The sequence below is a fragment of the Pristis pectinata genome, chromosome 39 (assembly GCF_009764475.1).
Source record: "Pristis pectinata isolate sPriPec2 chromosome 39, sPriPec2.1.pri, whole genome shotgun sequence".
Classification (NCBI taxonomy): domain Eukaryota; kingdom Metazoa; phylum Chordata; class Chondrichthyes; order Rhinopristiformes; family Pristidae; genus Pristis; species Pristis pectinata.
This window is the reverse complement of record NC_067442.1, coordinates 2,647,265-2,672,171: the sequence shown is the minus strand read 5'-3', so window position 1 is coordinate 2,672,171 and position 24,907 is coordinate 2,647,265. Positions and strand designations below refer to the sequence as shown.

At 49.1% G+C, this 24,907-nt stretch overlaps 1 protein-coding gene and 1 long non-coding RNA gene across 2 annotated transcripts; both read right to left on the bottom strand.

Moving 5' to 3' along the window:
- Window positions 1–8,003: 8,003 nt before the first annotated feature.
- On the bottom strand, window positions 8,004–19,758 carry LOC127587161 (myeloid cell surface antigen CD33-like). The gene is made up of 6 exons (XM_052045355.1): window positions 19,729–19,758; window positions 19,504–19,672; window positions 15,681–15,974; window positions 11,459–11,581; window positions 10,336–10,406; window positions 8,004–9,534 (listed from the first exon to the last, which is right to left on the bottom strand). Exons 1-6 carry the CDS (start codon window positions 19,756–19,758, stop codon window positions 9,478–9,480), a joined length of 744 nt encoding a protein of 247 aa, XP_051901315.1. The 3' UTR covers window positions 8,004–9,477.
- A 31-nt stretch (window positions 19,759–19,789) lies between these two features.
- On the bottom strand, window positions 19,790–23,535 carry LOC127587281 (uncharacterized). Its single transcript, XR_007958766.1, has 3 exons — window positions 23,483–23,535; window positions 20,754–20,931; window positions 19,790–19,866 (listed from the first exon to the last, which is right to left on the bottom strand). It is a non-coding gene; the product is annotated as an uncharacterized LOC127587281 (long non-coding RNA).
- Between the last annotated feature and the right edge of the window lie 1,372 nt (window positions 23,536–24,907).

Here is a 24,907-nt window from a genome sequence, read left to right as displayed (position 1 = left end):
CCACGATGGACCCATCGGATTCATGCATCCGAATGCCTTTCTGTGATGCCAATACCAGGAGAATTCAAGAAGGCAACACGCACCATGATACCTGCATGATTCAGGAGGTGCCATGTACCAGGCCTCCCTCCTTGGACTGCAGCTGCCTGTGAGAGAAGTTCAGGCCGCCATGTGGAGGCACTCACCAAACTGCCATGGACGACAGCAAGGTAAGTGAGATTCTTACGCACGACGGGTAGCACACTGAGGTTGTTGTAAAGAGCAGAGGCACTGCTCTTAATCTGAATACTCTTCTCCTCGTACATCCTGTCATGGTTCCAAGTGCTGGTTCTCGATTCTGCCCCTTATCCCCATTGATGGGGCCTTGTTGAGCAGCACATGGTTTCCATGCACTACTATTTGCCTAATCACACACACCTGAGTTCTATCAGGAGACTAGTATAAGAACCCTGGTTTCACAAACACTGGTTGCCAGATTATTGGTCTACCTTTGGGTATACTTTGTCTCCTGGCTGCTTAGAGCTGTTAACTCTAGAGCCGTTAACTCTAGAGCCATCCTGGTTTCTGTGTCGTGACTCTGTCTCAGAGTCCTGAGGTAAAATTCCTTCTGTTTGCCATTCTGAGTTTGGTACTGAGGAAGCATCCTGACTCCAGTCTTGTTCTGGTGTTCCACGTGTGGGTTCTCTGTGATCTTGCTCTTCATGTGACATTGTGACACATCCTGCTGCTGGACTCTGGCCTGCCACTGACCTGGGGCCTCACTCGCTGCCTGCCACTGGTTCCATGGTGACTGATGGCCACCTCCAACTGATAGGTTGCAGGTAACATTCATGCCACTGAAATGCTAGACAAAGACTATCATCAATTAGTGTCTTCACCAGCTACCCTTCAATAAACAGGAAAAACAGTCTCCCAACCAATGGATAAGATCAAAGCTGTGCAATCCTGCCACATCTGGTTGTGAACGGTGGCTGACAATTAAAGGAGGAGAAAGCTACAGGAACACTCCCATCCTTGATAGCTGGTCCAGCATTTTGAGTGCGAGATAAGGTTGAAGTTTCAGTAAGCACATTCAGCCAGACACACCAGTGAATGATCCACTCTGAACCTCATCTGCCACACCACTACTTTGGGTCCCACCCCACTGCCAGACTAGTTAAACCTGCCCAAGAAACACCAGCAAATCTCCCCGCCAGGGTACTGGTTCCCCCCTCCACCTGTCCATCTTGTACAAGTCACCTCGAACCCAGAAGAGATCCCAGTGGTCCAAGAACTTGAATCCTTCCCTGCTGCCCCAGCTCCTCAGCCACGCATTAATTTGCCCTGTCCTCCTATTCCTACCCTTGCTAACATGTGGCACTGGGAGCGATGCAGAGATTACATTGTTAGCGTAGCGTTTACAGCACCAGTGACCAGGGTTCAATTCCGGCCGCTGTCTGTAAGGAGCTTGTACATTCTCCCCGTGTGACTGCGTGGGTTTCCTCCGGGTGCTCCGGTTTCCTCCCACATTCCAAAGATGTACAGGTTAGGAAGTTGAGGGCGTGCTATGTTGGCGCCGGAAGCGCGGCGACACTTGCGGGCTTCCCCCAGAACACTCTGCGCAAAAGGTGCATTTCACTGTGTGTTTCGATGTACCTGTGACTAATAAAGAGATCTTGCCTTATCTTTACATCCTGCTTTTTAACTTTCTGCCTTGTATTCACTCTGCAGGAGCAGATCCCTTTCTCTACCTCTGTCGTTGATACCACTGTGTACAACAACCTCTGGCTGCTCTCCTTCCACATTGAGAGGTCTACGCCGTCGGTCCCTAACTGCTCCCATTGACTGATTGACCAGACAACATTGTCTACATCCTATCCCCATGGTTCCCCTGGTTCTATCCTGTCAGAGACCTCCTACCTCCCTCGCCCTCCATGCAGCATAACAAGCTGCTGCTGTCTCCTTCCCAGTTCTGACAAAGGGTCTTTGACCTGAAGCGTTCGCTGTTTCTCCTCCCACAGATGCAGCCCCACCTGCTCTGGCATCTTCCCGGAGACACCCGGGAGACCGCAGGTACCGTAAGTCTGTAGCAGCACGCAAAACCCGCTGGAGGAACTCAGCAGGTCAGGCAGCATCTACGGAGGGAAATGAACAGTCGACGTTTCGGGCCGAGACCCTTCATCAGGACTGGAAAGGAAGAGGGGAGAAGCCAGAATAAAAGGGTGGAGGAGGTCCACCTATCACCTCCCAGCTTCTCACACCATTCCCACTTCTTCCCCTCACCTGGATTCACCAATCACCCTCCAGCTTGTGATCCTCCCCCCCCAACCTTTTATTCCAGCTTCTACTCTCTCTCTTTCCAGTCCTGATGAAGTGTCTCATCCGGAAACGTCAACTGTTTATTTAAGATAAGATAAGATTTCTTTATTAATCACATGTACATCGAAACACACAGTGAAATACATCTTTTGCGTCATGTTCTGGGGGCAGCCCGCAAGTGTCGCCATGCTTCTGGCGCCAACGTAGCACGCCCGCAACTTCCTAACCCGTACGTCTTTTTGGAACGTGGGAGGAAACCGGAGCACCCAGAGGAAACCCACGCAGACGCACGGGGAGAACGTACAAACTCCTTACAGACAGCGGCCGGAATTGAACCCGGGTCGCTGGTGCTGTAAACACTACGCTAACCGCTACACTACCCACTACCGTGTCGGGTTCTGAAGCAAGGCACTCAGTGCCAGCCAGCACCAATGTACCCCATGCCCACAGGACATAATCTGTTTGCCCTGCTTCCAAAACATCCCTGTACAACACTACCACCGTTCCTTACGTCCTATGCCCTACCTCTGTCACACATGCCCCTCCTCTTTATGCCCTGTCCTCATCAACCCTCCCTCTTTGTGAAAGGTCCCAGTCAAGCCCTCCCTCCCACCTCTCCAACCTCACTGTGTGCCCCATCCCAGTCAAGCCCTCCCCTCTCCATTTCCCTCCATAGATGCTGCCTGACCTGCTGAGTTCCTCCAGCATTTTTGTGTGTGTTGTTCCAGCAATTTGTTTATACTTTAGATTTCCAGCATCCACGTTTTTTTTTATTTTCACTTCATATCTACATACTGCTTGGTTGTGACTCCCTATTCACCAACCCTCAGTGTGACTTTGAACCAGCATGTTCTCGACCTGCTTGCCCAGGTCCCAAAGTAGCCATTAATATTAACAGGGAAACGTAACATCGGCCTTGACCTTACCAAAGTGTTCCAAGGTTGCAACGCATCCCGCAGTGTTTTTCACACCGGGTGTTGATTGGTGCAATTTTCATGTCCATAGTTTATAGTTTTAAAGTTCAAGGTCCATTATCAGTTAATTGGTCCCTTGTCTGCATGCCTACAGCTTTTGAAAATTGCTGCACCATTTTTGGGCTTGATCTCACAGAGCTGGGGGGTGTCGGGCACTGTGCCGCTCCGGATCCCGCAGAGTCGGCGGGTGTTGGGCACGGCGCCGCTCCGGATCCGGCAGAGTCGGGGGTTAACGGGCTGATTGCTTCCCTGACTGATGGTTTTGTTCATTAGATTTTGACACTTCCTCTGCCTGCATCGTCGAAGGTGTTGAGGTGTCATGCTCGGGTGAGCGATGGTTGCTGGCGGTTGGCTGAGCCAACAATCTTCTCTTTCCACTTCCTTTATTGTCTGAGGCTGGTTGCCTCATACCATTTGCTCCTTTACTGCTCCCTTCTATAGACTCTGTGTCCTCCTAGTATTATCTGCTGGAGTCTTGGACTGTTTACATTCCTGTGGCAGAGTTGTTGCCCGTTCCTCCTCTCGCTGCCTGTGCGTAAGTACAGGCACGTTTGAGGCAGGCTCTGTGGAGATTACCCTCCTGAAACTTTGACCTAGCGTGCTCTTGACCTTCTTACCCAGACCTCAACCTAGTCATTGACTTGAATGCAGTTTCCTTACAGTCCTTGGTCTGGTGGCTTTCCTGCTTGCAGTTCTTGCACATAGGTGCATTGCACTGGGCCACCATGTGCCCAGGTTTGTTGTAGTTATGGCACACCCCGGCGGTCCTGCATTCTGCATGTACCCACGATGTCCTCCAATTGCAACATAGAGCGCGTGCGTGATGGCTCCCTATTCGTCGACCCTCCTGTAACCTTGACCTAGCGTGCTCTTGACCTTCTTACCCAGACCTCAATGTAGTCATTGACTTTAATGCAGTTTTTTTGCTCCCTTGAGGTATCAGGGCAGGAATGTTAGCCCATCCATGACAGGAATATTGTGGTTTAAGAAAGGATGTGCTGACGTTGGAGAGGGTTCAGAGAGGATTCACTGGAATGATTCCAGGAATCAGGGTTAACATATGAGGAACGTTTGATGGCTCTTGGGCTGTACTCCTTGGAGTTCAGAAGAATGAGGGGGGCCTCACAGAAACATTTCGAATGTTAAAAGCCCTGGACAGAGTAGATGTGGCAAAGTTGTTTCCCATGGTAGGGGAGTCTAGTACAAGAGGGCACGACTTCAGGATTGAAGGGCGCCCATTCAGAACAGAGATGCGGAGAAATTTCTTTAGCTAGAGAGCGGTGAATCTGTGGAATTTGTTGCCAGAGGCGGCTGTGGAGGAAAAGTCATTGGGTGTATTTAAGGCAGAGATTGATAGGTATCTGAGTCGCCAGGGCATCAAAGGTTATGGTGAGAAGGCGGGGGAGTGGGGCTCAATGGGAGAATGGATCAGCTCATGATAGAATGACGGAGCAGACTCGATGGGCCGAATGGCCGACTTCTGCTCCTTTGTCTTATGGTCTTATGGTTAAACGTGTGTGGTGATTGTACATCCTTCCTGTGAGGTGGCGGGAGGGTGGAGGGTGGAAATGGCTGTATCTTGAACAGTGACGTTTCACTTCACTTCTGCCATTAATCTTGCATCAGCTTCTGCCATCCCTCGGCGTACTTGACGGACCCCTTCACAAGCGCAGACCCGTTTCCCCTGTGCCAGTGCAGGAGCAGCACGGGGATTGCCCATCAGTGGGAAGCGTGGGTTGGATTTTAATGCAACCATGGTAATGAATTTTTAAAGCAAAGTCTTTAAAGCAATCATTGATTTCTGGATTTTTTTGGTTGTAACTCTGATCTGACACACAAGCGCTACACGGGTGAGCACGATGCTCAGGGTCCACTTTCCACACAACAGTGGATCTACAGGCCGGCTGGTACCAAGTATTGATGCTTCTCTCAAGTTCAAGATACTTTGTCATTCATGTCAGGAAAGGAATATTGTCAGGAAGGAAATGTCACTTCCCCCCAGACTCTTAGAGCAGAGGACATGCATAGAGCAGAGGACATGCAATAAACGCAGACACAAAAATTTTGCCAGTACAAATAGTGCAAAAAAAATGGTCTATACAGAATACAAAATGAGTGCAGGGTTAGCGCAAAACTGAGTTGGATGAAGAAAATACAGAACTCAAGTGTGTTGCACTAATTGTATAAACATGTTCAGAGGCAGCCAAAGTTCTTATATGTCGTTGTGCAAACCAGGGCTTTTGATGCGGTATTTGTCTGAGACTGTCTCCAGGGTATTCAGGAGCCTGACAGCCTGGGGGGATAAAACTGTTGTACAGTCTAGTAGTTCTGGCCCGGATGCTCTGGTACTGCTTGCCAGACGGCAGTGGGGCAAATAGATCGTGGGAAGGACAAGAGGGGTCATCTATGATTCTCCAGGCCTTGCATGTGCATCGTGTGTTGTAGATGTCCAGGATGGAGGGAAGAGGTACTCCAATGATCTTTCCAGCTGTACTCGCAATTCTCTGCAAAGACTTACGGTCAGAGACGTTATAGTTACTGTACCAGGCAGAGACGCAGCTGGTCAGGACACACTCAATGGTACCCCTGTAGAATGTGGCGAGGATGGGGGAGGGCAGGTTTGCTCTTTTCAGCCGCCGTAAAAAGTGGAGACACTGCTGTGCCTTCTTGGCGAGGGAGGGGGTGTTGGTTGACCAGGACAGGTCGTCTGCTATATGTATTCCCAAGAACTTATAACAGCTCTGCTGTAGTTGTGTATCAGATTCAAGGGTCTTGAGGGACAAGGACTCTGGACACAAGTCTTTGGAGATAAAATGATTTATTTAGAAAAACAAACACGGGACAGGATAATGGGAACAACACACACATACATGCGCACACACACACACACACAACAAACTGGGTACAAATGATCAAGGAAGAAACAAAACGGTTCCTGCCACCCCTCGACAGTGCAGGCACATCTCTACGCTATTGGGAATCTACTTGGGACGGTCCTAACCGTGTGGAAGTGCACACTCTTGCTAATGGTCTTGTCAGCGTTGTTTCATGATTCCTCTGAGCAGTGAAGAGAGAGAGAACCACACATGTGGCACTCTTTATCGTGCTGGAGGGCTGGGTAGTCCAGCCCAGGTCGTTCAAACAAGCCAATGGCCCAAGGCCAGGTACAAAGGTGTTTATGGGAGCCAATGGTCAAGTGTGTGGAGCCAGACCTTGAATGACAGTGGTGTGTCTTTCGACCAGGTGATCGGTGGTGTCAGGTGACAGCCATGACCCTTCACAATAACAGCTGTAATGTCAGAAAAGTGGAGAGTCAACACTCCAGAGCACAAAGGGGTTTCTTTGCCACTCGAGTTATCTGTCACGTCTGACAAATGAACTGTAGGGTGGTGCCTGGATTAATGATGAGAGGTAGAAACAGTCTATGGTCTTCCACTCCACCGATTCCTGCCATCAAAGTTATCGCAATTGGACCCGGCTGGCCGGAGACCTGAAGGTTGGTGACTCAGCCCTGGTTATACACGACATCGCAGGGGAAGATGAAGGTCCTTATCTTTTTCAGAGTTGAAATTCAACAGCAAGGATTGTTACGGCGTCCTCCCCATAACATGGCTCCATATTTCTGGCAAGTGCTCTGGATAATCACTCAACAGTTGATGTTGAGCAGACAGCGGGGAAATAACATAAACTGTGCTGGTTCCCTATAAACACAACTCTCAGATTTGTAATAATGCAGTGTTATCAAACCATAGAACACTACAGCACAGAAAACAGGCCATTCAACCCTTCTAGTCTGTGTCGAGACTTTATTCCTCGAGCCCCATTGACCAGCACTCAGTCGCTAACCCTCCAGACCTCTCCAGTCCATGTATCTATCCAATTTATTCTTAAAACTTAAGATTGAGCCCGCATTTACCACGTCAGATGGCAGCCCGTTCCACACTCCCACCACTCTGAGTGAAGGAGTTCACCCTAAACCCTGACAATGTCTTCCAGGCCAATCTCATCACAACCACTGATAACTGGATGTGGTGAAGACATGTTATTAGCTCCCATACACTCATATAGTATAGCTCATACAGCTCCCTCACTAATCCCACTGAAATCCTCAATCCTTTAGCACTTTTCTCAAGCTCAGGATGTTACAAAGTGCTTCACAGCCCCTCAAGAGTCACGTCTGTGGAGCATGATGAAGTTCAAAGTGTGATAGCGCACTTCCTGCTTTCTCTTTCAATCAACATCCACCCTAAACATTCATTGCCTTGACTGATGAAGTTTTCTTTCATCACCATGTCCACTGTGTTTCCACTTTCGGGGTACCACGTACCTGCACCCCGCGGTGTCTCTGATCTACACCACTCTCCAGGTCCACACCGTTCACTGTCCAAGTCCTACCCTGGTTTAACTTCTCAAAATGCAACACCTCACACTTGTCCAAGTTAAATTCCATCTACCGTCCTTTGGCTCGTTTCCCGCTTCATCTGGATCCTCTTGTAATCGTAGAAAACCTTTTTCACTGTCCACCGCACCACGAATTTTGGTGTCACCTGCAAATTTTTTAACATTGTCATCCAAATCTTTTGTGAAGTGGATATGTTCCAATACATCACTATTAGGCTCCATGATGTTTTGCACAGTAAATACAGATGGGAAATACTCATTTAACTGTCACCCATCTCCTGATTGACCATATTGATCCTTAAGGGGACATATTCACTCCCTAGTTTCCCTTTTGCTCTCAATGTACCTGTAGAATCTTAGGATTCTCCTTTACAGTATCTGCCAAAGTTAGCTTGTCCTCTCCTTGTGCTCCTCCATCTCTGTAGACAATTGGGATTGGTATATTATTGTCACTTGTACCGACGTGCAGTGAAAAACTTGCTTTGCATACCGATCGTACAGGTCAATTCATTACACAGTGCAGTTACATTGAGTTAGTACAGAGTGCATTGATGTAGTACAGGTAAAAACAATAACAGTGCAGAGTAAAGTGTCACAGCTACAGAGAAAGTGCAGTGCAATAAGGTGTAAGGTTACAACAAGGTAGATCGTGAGGTCAGAGTCCAGCTCATCGTATAAGGGAACCGTTCAATAGTCTTATCACAGTGGGGTAGAAGCTGTCCTTAAGTCTGTTGGTACGTGCCCTCAGACTCCTGTATCTTCTGCCTGATGGAAGAGGAGAGAAGAGAGAATGTCCTGGGTGAGCGGGGTCTTTGATTATGCTGGCTGCTTTGCCAAGGTAATGAGAGATATAGATGGACTCCAAGGAGGGGAGGCTGGTGTCCGTGATGCGCTGAGCTCTGTCCACAACTCTCCTCAGTTTTTGCGGTCCTGGGCAGAGCAGTTGCCGTCCCAAGCCGTGATACATTCAGATAGGATGCTTTCTGTGGTGCATCGATAAAAGTTAGTGAGAGTCAAAGGGGACAAACCAAATTTCTTTAGCCTCCTGAGGAAGTAGAGGCGCTGGTGAGCTTTCTTGGCCGTGGCATCTACGTGATTTGACCAGGACAGGCTGCTGGTGATGTTCACACCCCGGAACTTGGAGCTCTCAACCCTCTCGACCTCAGCACCGTAGATGTAGACAGGAGCATGTACACCGCCCCCTTTCCTGAAGTCAATGACCAGCGTCTAACCTGATTGGAATCACCTCGGTATCACAGTGAACCGAACAAGGCCCAGCAACAAGCTGTGTTTGGAGTTTCCTAAAGTGACAACCAGATCACTGGAATCCATCAGTGTGTGGCGGAGAATGAACATGAGGCAGCAGAGAGGACCATAACCCTCGTTGTGGAATGTGACTGGACACTCTGATATATGTCTCTGATTTTAAACTCCAGGTCAGGTACTTTGGGGTAATTTTCTTGCTTTAAAAAAAAGTTTTGCAGTGTTCTTTTTATATCTTTGTTTTATTCTGTCACTCACGCTTTATGACGAGGCCAATATGTTAAAGAGGGCAGATGGTATGTTTGGCTTCATCAGCAGAGGGACGGAGGAGAGAGAGCACGTGCAGGGTGGGGGAAGAGTGTGGAGCAGGGGACAGAGCATCCAGGGAGCAGGATTGAGCGTGCGCAGGGAGGGGGAGGGAAAAGCAGAGACGTGCGGCACGGAGAGAGGGAGAACACAGAGAGTGAGAAGAGAGTGAGGAGAGAAACGTCACAGAAAGAGGGCACGGGGGGAGTGCACACAGAGAGGCTTTGACATGGGTTCAGTTGTAGCTGGGCTTGATGTCGCTGTACAGTTTCTGATCGCTAGCACGCAGTTCCTGGAAGGAAAGAGACACCAGAATAGTATAAACACCCGACCCCACATGTCCAACTGCACCTCCCCTCCCCACCTCACCCCCCAGCTCCTGCCCTCCCCATCTCCCCTGCACCTTGCCTCCCCCATTCCCCTTGTCCTCCCTACCAACCTCACCCCACCCTTACATCTGGGGACAGGGAGGGGTGTTGGGGCCAGAGGGGGTCACAGAGACGGGGAGAGGTATAGGAGCCGGAGGGGTTTACAAAGATAGGAAGGGGTGTTGAGGCCATGGGGGTTACAGAGTTTGGGATTGATATGAGGAGGTGGAGGGATTTTCAGTGTGGAAAAGAGGATTGGTTATTGATTTTGAGGGAGCGCAGACACAGGATCAGGTGCCAGCCATGGGTCAGTTGGGGCAGGGACAGATTTGAGTGACGTTCCAGATGTGGGAACAGGAGGTCATCACGACGGAACCGGGAAGAGGAATCTGAGGCACATCTCCCGTCAGTGTCAGTGGATGGAGTCGTATCTCAGTCTTGTGGGGAGGGGGGAGCTCAGTATCTTGGGGCGGAGTTGGTGACAGAGGGTTGGAGTCGGGGTCTAGTGAGGGATGGATTCAGTGTCCAGGAGTTGGTGGGGGGTGGTGGGGGGCGCTGGGGGTGGGTGGACACAGAGTTGAAGCCTGGGAAGTAGGAGCTGAGTTGACCCGGGGTTGCTGTAGTTAGTATCCGGAGGGCAGAGTTGGGCTGGGTGTCAGTCAAGGGATAACGAGGAACAGCAGGAGGGCAACGTTGAGGTGGCTGTTTCCCACAACAGTACAAACCTGATAGAGAGACTCCACATCCACCACCTCACCTTCAGCTTTCTGCACCTTCGGCTGGGCCAAGGCATTTTCTGGAAGGCAAATTTCCAATTAGATCTCTCTTTTCCTTGTCTAGCTGTCTCTGTTCATCTCTCTTACTTTAGTCGTTCCTCCGTACACCCTTCTCTGTCACTTTTACCCTGTTTCTCATTTGTTTTATCATTCTCTCTCTTTACCTATCTTTCTCATTCAAATCGGGCACGGTAGCGTAGCGGTTAGCGTAACAGTGTATTACAGCGCCAGTGACCCAGGTTCAATTCCGGCCACTGTCTGCGAGGAGTTTGTACGCTCTCCCCGTGTCTGCGTGGGTTTCCTCCGGGTGCTCCGGTTTCCTCCCACATTCCAAAGACGTACGGGTTAGGAAGTTGTGGGTGTGCTGTGTTGGCGCCGGAATAGTGGCGACACTTGCAGGCTGCCCCCAGAACAGTCTACGCAAAAAGATCCTTTCACTGTGTGCTTGGATGTACATGTGACTAATAAAGAGATCTTATCTTACCTTTTAATCTATCATTCCTCAATCTCTCCTTCCCACTCTCAAGCATTCATTCTCCAGTGCAGCCTTTTAATTTCCCTCTTCTCCTTTCAGTATCTTTTCTCGTTCAGTCTTTCTCCCATTCTCATTGTTTTCTGTTCAACAAGAAGGGGTTTGGGTCCATTGGGGTTGTTGGCAGTGGTAGTGAATGGTAGGGGGTTTGGGTCCATTGGGGTTGTTGGCAGTGGGAGTGAATAGGAAGGGGTTTGGGTCCATTGGGGTTGTTGGCAGTGGGAGTGTATAGGAAGGGGTTTGGGTCCATTGGGGTTGTTGGCAGTGGGAGTGAATGGGAAGGGGTTTGGGTCCATTGGGGTTGTTGGCAGTGGGAGGGAAGGGGATTGTGTGCAGCACTGAGATTGTTACTGATACAGATGAGGTATAAACATCCGTTCCAGAACATTGGAGGGACGCCCCTGCCCTCTTCCAAAACCATAATAGCAGTTTTTTATGCACTGGAGGGGGCCTTGAGTTCACGGTGACTCAGCATATTACCTCTCTCGAGTGACTAAATGACAACAAAGAGATTCAAACAGTTTCTGGGTTTCCTCACACCTCGTTTGCTGTGACAGCACTTTGCCCAGAAGATTATGGTGATAGTGATGACCATACCAACGATGACCAGAGCTCCAATGGTGATTCCAGCGATGACACATTTTTCAATCCTGTCACAGCCACCTATTGAGGGATGGAGGAGGAGTTGGTGAGAGCCCAGCTCTTAGAAACAAGCACCACAACTTAACCCCATTTCAGCCCAGAGTGAGCAGCAAAAGAGATTCTCCAGAACTGAGGGGATGCAGCCACTGTGTAGAGCAGAGGATTGCTATAGGATTCCCTTCTTTTATACTGACCGAGAGATTGTTACCAAATTGGGGAGGGGTGACGGGTGGGTGGAGCTTGGTGGGAGAGGGCGGGCAGATGAGAAAGGTGAAGCAACCTTGACACTGGTGGTGGGGTGTTGTAAGACAAGTCCGCTGAGGTCTCAAAGGGCAAGGACTCTGGACACAGACTTTGGAGTTTAAAAATGATTTATTCACAGAGACAACCGCAGGACAGGATAACGGGGGTTATACACAAGCACACAGGTGATCGCAAACGTGGTGGGGGATCAGAACAAGGGTGAGATGCACGCGCGCACGCGCACACACACAACAAACTGGGTACAAACAAATCAAGGAAGAAATAGTATGCCTGCCAACCCCTGCCTCAGTACAAGCATCGGTTCTATGGTTCCAGAGATCCTTAACTAATTAATCTTAAGGAGTGCACAGCTTACCTTGACATCCCTCGGAGACGACAAAGAGACAGAACTAAACTAGTGGCACTCTTTATAGTGCTGGAGGGCTGGGTGGAGCCAGCCCAGGTAATTCAAACAAGCCAATCGCTCAGGGCCAGGTACAAAGGTGCTTTACAAAGGCCAATGGTCAAGTATGTACACTAATAGGTGGGTGGAGCCAGACCTTGATTGACAGTGCGTGGCTTTCGACCATGTAATCAATGGTGTCACGTGACAGCCATGACCTTTCACAACACACGGGGATTGCCTCAAATTGGGAAATTCACTGTTCATGCCATTAGGCTGTAAGTTGCCAAATGGAATGAGAGATGTTTTTCTTTCAATTTGCATTTAGCTCATCGGTAGCAATGGAAAAGGCTCAGGACAGGCAGGTCGTGCAGGAGTGCGAAGGAGAGTTGAAATGATGTGAAACTGGAAGCAGAATGTAGGTGCTCTGCAAAATGGTCCCCTGGCCTACAGTTGGTCTCAGTGATGTAGAGGAGGCCACGTTGCCAACACCAGATGCAGCAGATCAGGTTGGAAGAGGTGTAGGTGAATCCCCAACTCACCCGGAAGGGCTGTTGAGCTCCCTGGATGGTGGCGAGAGAGATGTTACCCTTACAATTGCAGGGGAAAGTGCCAGGGGACAGGGAGGGGTGGGTGGGGAAGGATGAGTGGACCAGGGAGTCATGGTCCCTCTAGATGGTGGTGGGATCACAATGGAGCCGGCAAAAATGGCAAAGGATATTTTGTTGGATACAGAGGCTGATGGGGGTGAAAGGTTAGAACCAGAATCCTATCCGTGTTTTGTCTGGGGGGAACTTGGGGTAAGATGAGCAGGAAATACATAGAACAGTACAGCACAATAAAGGCCCTTTGGCCCACAATGTTGTGCCGACCTTTAAACCTCGCCTAAGACTATCTAACCCCTTCCTCCCACATATCCCTCTATTTTAAATTCCTCCATATGCTTATCTAGCAATCTCTTGAATTTGACCAATGTACCTGCCTCCAGCACCGCCCCAGGCAGCGCATTCCATGCCCCAACCACTCTCTGGGTGAAAAACCTCCCTCTGATATCTCCCTTGAATTACCCACCCATTACTTTAAAGCCAGGCCCTCTTGCAAAGTGTTGGACATGAGTCAGCTCGGCAAGGCAGCAGCCAGTCCCTGAACGAGAGGAGGTTGTAGCCTCCAGCTGGCAACCTGCACTGTCGGCTCTGGGGTTGTGGAAGTACGTACAAGTCCTCCCGCCACTCCACCACTCTCCCCTCCCCTCCCCGCGCTGCATTTCCCTCCTGAAAGTCCCTACTTTTCACTTGCAGATTGTTACTTCACCGCCACAACAGATTCCTCTCTCCCCCAGACTTCCCTCCGACCTTGCTGCCTCATCTCCTGCCCATACCAGGTGGAGCTGAGCCACCTTGAATGGCTGCAGTCTGTGTATGGGGGATGCACACCCACAGCGCTGTCTGGGAGGGAGATCAAGGATTTTAACTCATGTGGGTCAGAGGGGAAGCTGCAGGTGGTGGTGTTCTCCTATTGCCCTCTGGTTGAGAGAGGTGGCGGGTTTGGAAGTTGCTCTCAAGAGTAGCCTGGGCGAGTAACTGCAGTGCATTTTGCCGTCACTGTGCACTGTTGGGAGCACTTTAATTGGTATTGGTTTATTATTGTCACTTGTACTGAAGTACAGTGGAAAACTTGTCTTGCATACCGCTCGTACAGGTCAATTCATTACACAGTGCAGTTACGTTGGGTTAGTACAGAGTGCATTGAGGTAGTACAGGTAAAAACAATAACAGTACAGAGTAAAGTGTCACAGCTACAGAGAAAGTGCTGTGCCATAAGGTGCAAGGTCACAACAAGGTAGATCGTGAGGTCAGAGTCCGTCTCATCATATAAGGGAACCACTCAATAGTCTTATCACAGTGGGGTGGAAGCTGTCTTTAAGCCTGGTGGTACGTGCCCTCAGGCTCCTGTATCTTCTACCTGATGGAAGAGGAGAGAAGAGAGAATGTCCCGGGTGGGTGGGGTCTTTGATTATGCTGGCTGCTTCACCAAGGCAGCGAGGGGTAAAGACAGAGTCCAAGGAGGGGAGGCTGGTGTCCGTGATGCGCTGGGCTGTGTCCAACCCCAGTCTTCAGAAGAGCGCCATCTGTATCAGGTGGCAATGTCAGAGTACATTTTACTCGACAAGTGCACACTGATTACCTCCAATCATTCCACTGTTAGTTCACCGTTATCCCTTTCCAAATCCAGGTGGACTCTCCCTTACCAACCAGTGTGCCACCCTTTACTTCTCAGTCCTTTCCCCAGCACCGGGACTGTTTCTGTGGGCCAGCCAGGGGGCCACCCACATCCTCTCCATGCTGCCTGAACTGCGAAGATGGCCAGTCCCCACACTGAGAAACCAAACACTTAACAGGTGAGTGACATACAGGAGGAACCACCATGCAGTGGTGGGGCAATGCTGAGGGAGCCTTGCACCGTGGGAGGAGCAATGCAGAGGGAGAATCACACTATGGGAGGGGCAGTATTGAGGGAGCACCTGTTATGAGATTCAAAGGGTCCCAAAAGCAAAGGACTCTGAACACAGTCTGACAGGAAAGGATTTTATTTACAAGGGAGAAGCACAGGAAAATTGTAATGGGAGTAGCACACACACATGCACGATCAGTTTGTAGTGAGCGTGGGAAAAATAGTACCGGAGATAAAGTACACACACACAACTGACTAGGTACATACAATTAAGGAAAAACAATATGATACCCGCCGCCCCTTGACTCAGTGCAGGCATGGCTCCGTGCTACCAAGGACACCAACTAAAACGCTCTCAACCCTTTAACAGTGCACACCTCACCAACAATTTCTTTAGCGCCGTTCCACGGTACTCGGCCTGGAGTGAAGCAGGGTGGTCCCTCGAAGATGGTAAAGAGAGAGCGAGCGGAACACACGTGGTGCCCTTTATAGTGCTGGAGGCCTGCGTCTGGCCCAGGTAATTTGCAAAGGCCAATGGTCAGGTGTGCGCTGATGGGTGGGGCAGGGCTAAATCTTAATGGGCAGTGGTGTGTCTTCCAACCAGGTAGGGGGCAGTGCTGTCGCATGACAGCCACAACCCTCCACAATCAATGCTGAGGGAGAATCACACTATGGGAGGGGCAGCACTGAGGGAGCACCACACTGTGGAAGGGGTGGTGTTGAGAGGACCTTGTCTGTTGCAAGAGCAGTGCTGAGGGAGAGGTGCAATGTGGGGGTGTGGTGGTCACACTGATGCAGGCCTACATTGCTGAAATTTGTGTTTTTCTGGATTGAGGTGGTGAATTTAGAGCCCACCTGCCCTTGGAGTTTCTGTAAAATATCCCATGACTCCAATCAGATGAGTTCTCCAAGATATTCAGGACAATACTTATCAGCAAAAGTGGACATCATGGTTTGTGATATCTGCTGTGTACAGTCTGGTACAGTGCTAATCATGTACAAGGAATGATCTCCAATACTTACGTTGCACAGTCAGTGTGATGGTCCGCTCTGATGAAACAGATGGGTATCTGACTTTGCAGGTGAGAGTTTCCCCGTGATGTTTGAGCTCTGGGGTCAGGGTCAGAACAGAAGTGTATGTCCGAGTGTCTCCCCGCTGAGTTACGTTGCCTATGACTGACGGTGGTACATCAGTGGGGGTGACCCAGGTTAAGGTGGGCGCCGTCTCGTCACACATGGTACTGAAGGTGCACATTATGTTCACTGGCTTTCCTGCAACCACTTCAGCAGGGAATATCGAGGGTTTATCCATGAAATCTAACACACAGAAACAGATCATTTTAGATAAATATCACTAGATGGATCAGTTCGGATAGAAATAGTCCCACAAGAGAAAGGATGTTTGCAAGGATGATCCCTGAACTGCAAGGGTACAATGGCCAGAAAGGTTGATTAGGCTTCAAAGGAATACAAGGCAGTCCTGGGTCACAGTGAATGATGGGGGTCTTCACTGTGACCCAGGACTGGATGGGAAGCTCGAAAAATATGAGAGACTGAGAGATCTAAGGATGTGGCAATGGGGGAGAGAGAGGGTAGGGAGAATACTGACATGGAGCAGGATTACTGGCACAGAGTTGAGGGGCTAAATGGGTAGTTTCTATATTTGTAGCGTGAAAGGTCATGGCTGTCATGTGACACCATCGAGTACTGGTCGAAAGCGACGCCACTGTCAAGGTCTGGCTCCACCCACTCTTGTCCATTGGTCCCTGTGCACACCTCTTGTACCTAGCCATGACCCATTGGACCTGTTGAATTACCTGAGCTAGCTGCACCCTGCTCTCCAGCACTTTAAAGAATGCCACATGTGCGTGGCTCTTTTTGATTGCTGCTGGGGTTGAAACCACGCCGAGGGACCACTGATAAGAGTGTGTGCTGTCACAGGGGTCTAGGAGCACCTTGTGGATTCCCAGTAGAGTAGACCCAATGCTTGTCTAGAGGCAGGGGGTTCAGGCACCGTGTTGCGTTTTCCCTGACCATTTGTAATTAGTTCCGTCTGTGTGTGCGCAATTCACCCTTTGTGACTCCCCTCATGTTTCGCGATCACCTGAGTGCGTGTGCGAGTGCGCATCCGTTCCTGTTCATTCTGTTCCCACGTTTGCCTTTGTAAATAAAAAATTCCTTTTTTAAAATACAAAGACTGTGTCCAGATTCCTCTGCCTTTGAGTCCCAAAAGAACCTTTTCTCACAATATTGCAGACTCTTAACTCTGTTAAAGGAAGTATTTTCCTGTGTTCAAGCTTGGCAGAGTGACTCTCACTGTGCTTCCCACTTAAACTCTGGCAACATTTTATAGAATCATAAGGTCATTGAAAATTTACAACACAAGACCATTGTATCTACCTGCAGTGAGTTCCAGGCTGGTGGTATCCTTCCTCATCTCTCCTCCAACTTTCTGCTAATGACTTTAAATTACTGCTGCCTGGTTTGTGACCCCTTTGCTAAGAGAAATAGGTCCTGCCTTGTCATCCTAATCTCCTTAGAATTCTCCGTACCTGAATGAATCCTCCTCCTAGCCTCCCCTTTTCCAAAGAAAACAACCTCAGCCTTCCCAATTTTTCCTCACAGCTACAGTTTTCTAATTCTGGCAACATCCTTGTAAATCTTTGCACCCTCTCCAGTTTCCCTGCAAGATGGTAGCTGGAACTGTGTGAGATACTCAAGTATAGCCTCACTGATGTTGTACAGAATTTCAGCATTACCTCCCTGCTCAGGTAGTCAGTGCCTCGGCTACTAGTGAAAAACATCCCTTGTGCCGTTCTACCAACCTTACTGACCTGTATTGTTGCCTTTGATTAGTGGGCATCGATCCAATCTCCCTCTGTTCCTTCATTTCATTCCTCCCACTTATCGTACATTTTCTTGATGTTGCAGTTTCCCAAGTGCAATACCTCACTCTTCTCTGGATTAGACTCCATTATCCCCTTTCTACCCCTCAGTGTGGGAGTGTTGAGGTAGATCACAACTCGAGACTCAGTGGCTCGTCATTCCCTCAGAGACTGTGCCCAATTTTAAATTAATCCCCACCAGCGGAATAAAAACAATTTGCATCAATCCCAACCAAAACCCAAAGCAAATTCCCTAAAGCATGCCTGATCGGCAGTAAAAAAAAAACAAAATGCTACGTTGGTGTTCATTTCGAGAGGTATAATGTATCAAAGTAAGGAAATGTTGATGATGCTCTATGGGGCACTGGTGAGACCTTATTTGGAATACTGTGTGCAGCTTAGGGCCCCATATCTTAGGAAGGATGTGCCGATGTTGGAGAGGGTTCAGAGGAGATTTACGAGGATGATTCCCGGAATGAAGGGGCTTACATACGATAAGCGTTTGTCGGCTCTTGGACTGTACTCACTGGAGTACAGAAGAACGAGAGGGGACCTCATAGAAACATTTTGAATGTTGAAAGGACTGGACAGAGTAGACGTGGCTAAGTTGTTTCCCTTGGTGGGTGAGTCCAGGACTAGAGGGCACAGTCTTAGAATTAGAGGGTACCCATTTAGAACAGAAATGAGAAATTTCTTTAGCCAGAGGGTCGTGGATTTGTGGAATTTGTTGCCACGTACAGCTGTGGAGGTCCAATCACCGAGGGCATTTGAGGAGGAGATTGATAGGTATCTAATTAGTCAGGGGATCAAGGGAGATGGGGAAAAGGCCGGGAATTGGGGCTAGATGGGAATAGTTTTAGTTCAGCTCATGGAGCATACTCGATGGGCCGAATGGCCTACTCCTTTGTCTTGTGAACCTTGCTGTGCTTTAAAAGTTCTCATTTCTAGTCAATGGTGAGGCCAACACTTATTGCCCTAAGTGCAAACAAATAAATGCTCTCACTCCTAATTGTCCTTTGGGAGGGGTGGAGTGAGCCTTGTGGTAAAGGTACTCTTGTTCTGCTATGGGGAAAGGGAGTCCTAACAATGAAAAAGGAACAATATATTTCCAAGTCAGGACTGTGTGCATTTGGAGTAGAACCCTGGTCGCCTCATTATAGGAAGGATGTGGAGGCGTTGGAAAGGGTGCAGAGGAGATTTACCAGGATGCTGCCTGGTTTAGAGAGGATGCATTATGAGGAGGGACTAAGGGAGCTGGGGCTTTACTCTTTGGAGAGGAGGAGGATGAGAGGAGACATGATAGAGGTGTACAAGATATTAAGAGGAATAGATAGAGTGGACAGCCAGCGCCTCTTTCCCAGGGCACCAATGCTTAATACAAGAGGACATGGCTTTAAAGTAATGGGTGGGAAGTTCAAGGGAGATATCAGAGAGTGGTTGGGGCATGGAATGCGCTGCCTGGGGTGGTGGTGGAGGCAGGTACATTGGTCAAATTCAAGAGATTACTAGATAAACATATGAAGGAATTTAAAATAGAGGGATATGTGGGAGGAAGGGGTTAGATAGTCTTAGGCGAGGTTTAAAGGTCGGCACAACATTGTGGGCCGAAGGGCCTGTATTGTGCTGTACTGTTCTATGATTCAATGTGGGTTCTCCTGCACCAAATACCCTCGGTAGTTGACACTGTGGGTTAGGAGATGCTTCTGGAGTTGCCTAGTTGAGTAACTGCAGTGCATTCTGTGGATGGTACACACTATAACATCCAGCCAAGTGCAGAGTATTCCAAACATTAGAACAGGTGCCACTCCAACACCCTGTACTAGACTGACAGGGGTTGTCAGATTACTGACAGTCAGGTCCTGCATTATATGAAGTTGTGCTGGTGTTTAACATTCACAGTTGACATTCCTTCCCATTGGCTATTTCAATGTGAATAGTTGCATAATCACAACAGCACTCACCAGAGACATAAAGCTGTATGACAGGGTATTCGTAATTGCGGTTGCTCTTAAATTCTACTCTGAAGTAGTAAGGACCTTGATCATTCTGCTTAACGTTATTTATAACCAGGGAGCAGTCACCATCATTCAGGTCTCCAGTCAGTTGAGCCCGGTGCCAAAATTTTGATGACTCAAACACATGATTCCCAGAGTGAAAGACTATCGAATCGGCAGCCCATTTCTTGCTGTTGAACCACACTCCAGTCCGCGGTTCATTTTTCAGATGCGATGGGTAACTGTAGTGGCACGGGATCCGGGCACACAAACCCCTCTGCGCCGTCACATTTGTTGGAATGTCGGCCCTCCACTCCTGAGACACCACAGCTGAGGTGAGAAATGTCAATGTTTAACAATGGATGACTCGAAGATCCAACAGACTTGACATCCACCCCTCTCTGTGGCCATGTACGAGTAAGAAGGCACTGCTTCAGGATGGAGGGGATTCCTGGATGTGGGAGTAGATGTCATCTATGGAGGGAAATGGACAGTTGACATTTCGGGTCAAGACCCTTCATCTGGGTAGGGCTGTCCAGATGAAGGGTCTCAACCCAAAACAATGACAGTCCATTTCCCTCCAATAGATGCTGCCTGACCCGCTGAGTTCCTCCAGCACTTTGTGTGTGTTGCTCCCGATCCCAGCATCTGCAGACTCTTGGTCTCCATGGGAGTCGATGTGTCTGTTCCACATTGATTCCTGGAGACCCTTATTTATTGTGAAGCTAAGAGGCCCACCTGATCCATACCAACTCCCATGTGCAATCCCGTCAGCTCCATTCATCCTCATTTCTCTGTAACCCTGCAACCTATTCTCCCTCACACGTCCATCAATTTCCCGTTTGATTCTTTTGAAAGTTACCAACACCAAAGGGTGATTTACAGTATGGGAGGAACAAAGACTTGGAGAAGGTGGGGAGGTATGGTGGGGGGTGGTACAGGGGCTGGAGGAGGTTATAGAGATAGAGAGGGGTGTGAGGGCAGGACATGGGAGGAATTTGAAACCAAGGCTGAGAGCATTAAAATGAGACATTGTCAGACCAGAAGCAGTGCACGTCACCAGCATTGGGATGGGGGACAGTGGAGGGGATGAGGAGGATCTCAGTGCAAATTAGTTCACTGAGTCTCTGCTGAAATCAGTTCCCAACACAACTCACTAAGAATGATCTCATGCAAAGATGTCAGCCATTCATATGTCTGATCTGCTGCTGACACACCTTGGAAAAGTGCCAGGAGGAAGTACGATTTCCCGAACATCGTCCGATCTCAGATATTCCCTCAGTTTCCTGCTCTCTGGGTCCGAAAGAGAGAATAGTTAATGAGACCTCCTGCCCAGCAGCTCTCGAGATTCAAACTGTTGTTGGGAGAATTCACAGTGTGATGACTGGTTCTGTTCTGAGAGACAGATTAAGTTAGAAAATTAGTTTTTCAAGCATCCTAAAACATCCCTCAGCACTGCCCCACCCCACAGTGGTGCAATCCCTGACCGCTGCCCCCCCCCCACCGCGGCACTCCCTGACCACCACCCACATCCTCCTCCCCCCCACGGTGCGGCACTCCCTGACCACCACCCACATCCTCCTCCCCCCCCACGGTGCTGCACTCCCTGACCTCTGCCTCCCCCCCCACCCCACAGTGGTGCACTCCCTGACCACTGCCTCCCCCGCCACACAGTGTGGCACTCCCTGACCACCACCCACATCCTCCGCGCCCCCCCCCCACAGTGCGGCACTCCCTGACCGCCGCCCCCCCCCAGGGCGGCACTCCGACCACTGCCCCTCCCATAGTGCGGCACTCCCTCAGCATTTTCCCAAGAATAGTATAGTGCTCACACACATTGTTGCTCCTCCCACAGCACAGCATTCCCCCAGTGTTGCCCCTGGACAGAGCAGCACTCTCCCTTGACATTGGGATTGGTTTATTATTGTCACTTGTACCGAGGTACAGTGAAAAACTTGTCTTGCAAACCGATCGTACAGGTCAATTCATTACACAGTGCAGTTACATTGAGTTAGTACAGAGTGCATTGAGGTAGTACAGGTAAAAACAATAACAGTACAGAGTAAAGTGTCACAGCTACAGAGAAAGTGCAGTGCAATAAGGTGTAAGGTTACAACAAGGTAGATCGTGAGGTCAGAGTCCAGCTCATCATATAAGGGAACCGTTCAATAGTCTTATCACAGTGGGGTAGAAGCTGTCCTTAAGCCTGGTGGGACGTGCCCTCAGGCTCCTGTATCTTCTACCCAATGGAAGAGGAGAGAAGAGAGAATGGCCCAGGTGGGTGGGGTCTTTGATCGTGCCGGCTGCTTCAGCATAAGACAACAAGAGGTAAAGACAGAGTCCAAGGAGGTGAGGCTGGATCAACTGGGAAAGTGGACAAAGAAATGGCAGATGGAATTTAACTCGGACAAGTGCAGAAGGCTGCATTTTGGGATGCAAATGGTAGGACCCTGGAGAGTTACAGAACGGAGACCCCCAGGGGTACAGGCACATAGTTCCCTGAAAGTGGCAACACAGGTAGACAAGGTGGTGAAGAAGCCGTACAGCATACTTGCCCTCATTGGACAGGGTGCCCAGTACAAGAGTTGGACGTCATGTTACAGTTGTACATGACATTGGTGACACTGCACCTGGAGTATTGTGTGCAGTTCTGGTTGCCATACCATAGAACAGACATGATTAATCTCAAGTGGGTTCAGAAAAGATTCACTAGGATACTGCCGGGACTGGAAGGCTTCAAGTCAAGTCAAGTTTGTCATATTCACAGGTACATGTGTGCACGGGTGCAATGAAAAACTTACTTGCAGCAGCATCACCGGCACAGAGCATCAGATAAGCAGCATTCACAAGAAAATTACAAATTAAACAAACTATACACAACTTTTACAGGAAAGAACACAATTAGAACAAAAAAAAAGCTATAAGGTGAGGCTGGACAGCCTGGAAATGTTTTCCCTGGAACAACAAAGCCTGAGGGGTGACCTTATTGAGATTTATAAAATCATGAGCAGCAGAAATAATGTGGATGGTCAGTCTTTTCCCCCAAGGTAGGACAGTGATGTCCTGAGAATGACTAACACCCACAACCATCTTCCTATGTGTGAGGTACAATGCCAACCACTAAAGTTTTCTCATTGATGCCCATTGACTTGTTTCTCCAGTGCCCCTTGATGCCACACTTGGTCAAAAGCTGCCTTGATGTCAAGGGCAGGGAGTCTCGCCCCACCTCCGGATTTCAGTTCTTTGATCTGGGAACGAAGGCTGTTGAGGACTACTTGACTGGAGTCAAGTAACCCTGGTGAAACCTAAACTGGGCACGAGCAGGAAGTTTATTGGTGAGTAAATAGCACCTGATAGGCTTTCACTGACACGTTCCATCATTTCACTGACAAATGAGAGAGTTGAGTGGAGGGTGAGCAACTGGATTTCATTTATCCTGCTTTTTGTGAACAGGACTGATCTGGCCCGCACTGCAGTGCTCTCTCAAGACTGTCGTTCCCACAATTTGGTGTTCCCTCAGCACTGCCCCCCCCCCCCCAATAGTGTAACATTCTCATTGCCCTGTCCATCTCACAGTGAGGTTCTCCCTCAATACTGTCCCTCCAATGGTATTGGCAACCCCTCAGTACTGCCCCTCCCACAGTGTAGTAGACCTTCAGTGCCCCTTCCAGTGTGGTGAGCCCTCACTACTGCCCCTTACATAGTATGATGCTCCCTTTGAACTGCCACTGATTACTGAATTTTGCCCATGTTCTACAAAAGCTCATGTCCCTTGATTGGGGAAAGTTGTTCTGTGTGACAGTCAGGACCCTGTGCCCAGGTCCCATGGTAAACCCCTCTAACTGATACATGCTTCCCGATCTCTTACTGTGCCAGTGGTTGAAATTGCAACATCAAACACAGGACATTGGCCATAGAAGCAACTTACAATCATGGCACCACTTACCCAGGCGAATCCACTTCTAGTCTCTGGAGTAAAGGTGGACAGTCTCTGCAGTGGACAAATGTCTTCTGTCTGCATCGGTCACTGTGTGAATTAGGTGTTGATGACAGCAGGAAATGAAAGGAGAAGTGGTCATAATTTCAGCTTTTACTAGGTTAACCCATGGTCACGGCACTGACATTTCTGGTCAACTGGAGGAGCAGTTTCGAGGGAGCATCGCAATATTGGAGGAACAGCACAGTACCATCAGAGGGGCTGTGCTGACAGAATGCTGCACCGTCAGAGGTGCAGGGATAAGGGAATGCTGTGCGGTTGGAGGGGTTTACAGGGAAAGGGAAAAATGTGAAAGTTGAAGAATCTTAGAGAGATGAGGAGGGATGCAGTGGCTGGAGGGTGTTACAGAGGTCTGTTGGGGGTTACGGAGATAGGGAGGAGCTGCAGGGAGTTAGAGATAAGGATATTGGGGATTACAGAGATAAGGATGTCTATAAGGAGGGGGTAGAGAGGGTATGCAGAAGAAACAGAAAACAAGGCTAAGGATTTTTAAAATGCTGACTGTCCCAGAGCCAAATGAGTCGGTAAAGAACAGATCTGATGTGTGAATGGAATGGTGGGTACTAAGATATCCCATCCAGGATGGGCCTTTGGCAGATGATCCCAGTGTCTGCTTCTCAGCAGGGAGATTCTCTCCAAACGCTGTGGACTCAGAACACAATAAGTGCAGCAGGAATATCCTGCTTCAGAGCAAAACACTGCAGATGCTGGATATCTGAAAACAAAGTCAACAAGGCTGAAAATACTCAGCGGGTTAGACAGCTTCTGAGGAGAGACAAGTGTTAATGTTTCATGCTGATGATCTTTCACCAGAAATCAGAGTGGTCAGAAATATAAGTACATAAGAAATAAGAGGATCATTTGTCCCTTGGAGGCTGCTCTACCACTGATCAAGGCCGTGGCTAATCTTCTAGCAACATCTTCCTGCACTACCTCCAAATCCCTTGATTAGCTTAATACCTCAAAATGTATTTATCCCTGCTTTAAATGGACACTGACTGAGGTTCCCCAGTTGTCAGGGCAGAGAATGCCAAAGATTCACCACACCCTGCATGGAGAAACTTCTAATCCCAGTCCTAAATGGCTGACCTCTTATTCAGAGGCAGGTACAGTAGTGTAGCAGTTAGCATAACGCTTTACAGGGCCAGCAACCCAGGTTCAAATCCTGCCACTGTCTGTAAGGAGTTTGTACATTCTCCCCGTGTCTGCGGGGGTTTCCTCCAGGTGGTCCGGTTTCCTCCCACATTCCAAAAGACGTATGGGTCAGGAAGTTGCTATGTTGGCACCGGAAGCGTGGCAACACTTGCAGACTGCCCCCCCAGAACACTATGCAAAAGGATGTATTTCACTGTGTGTTTCAATGTACATGTGACT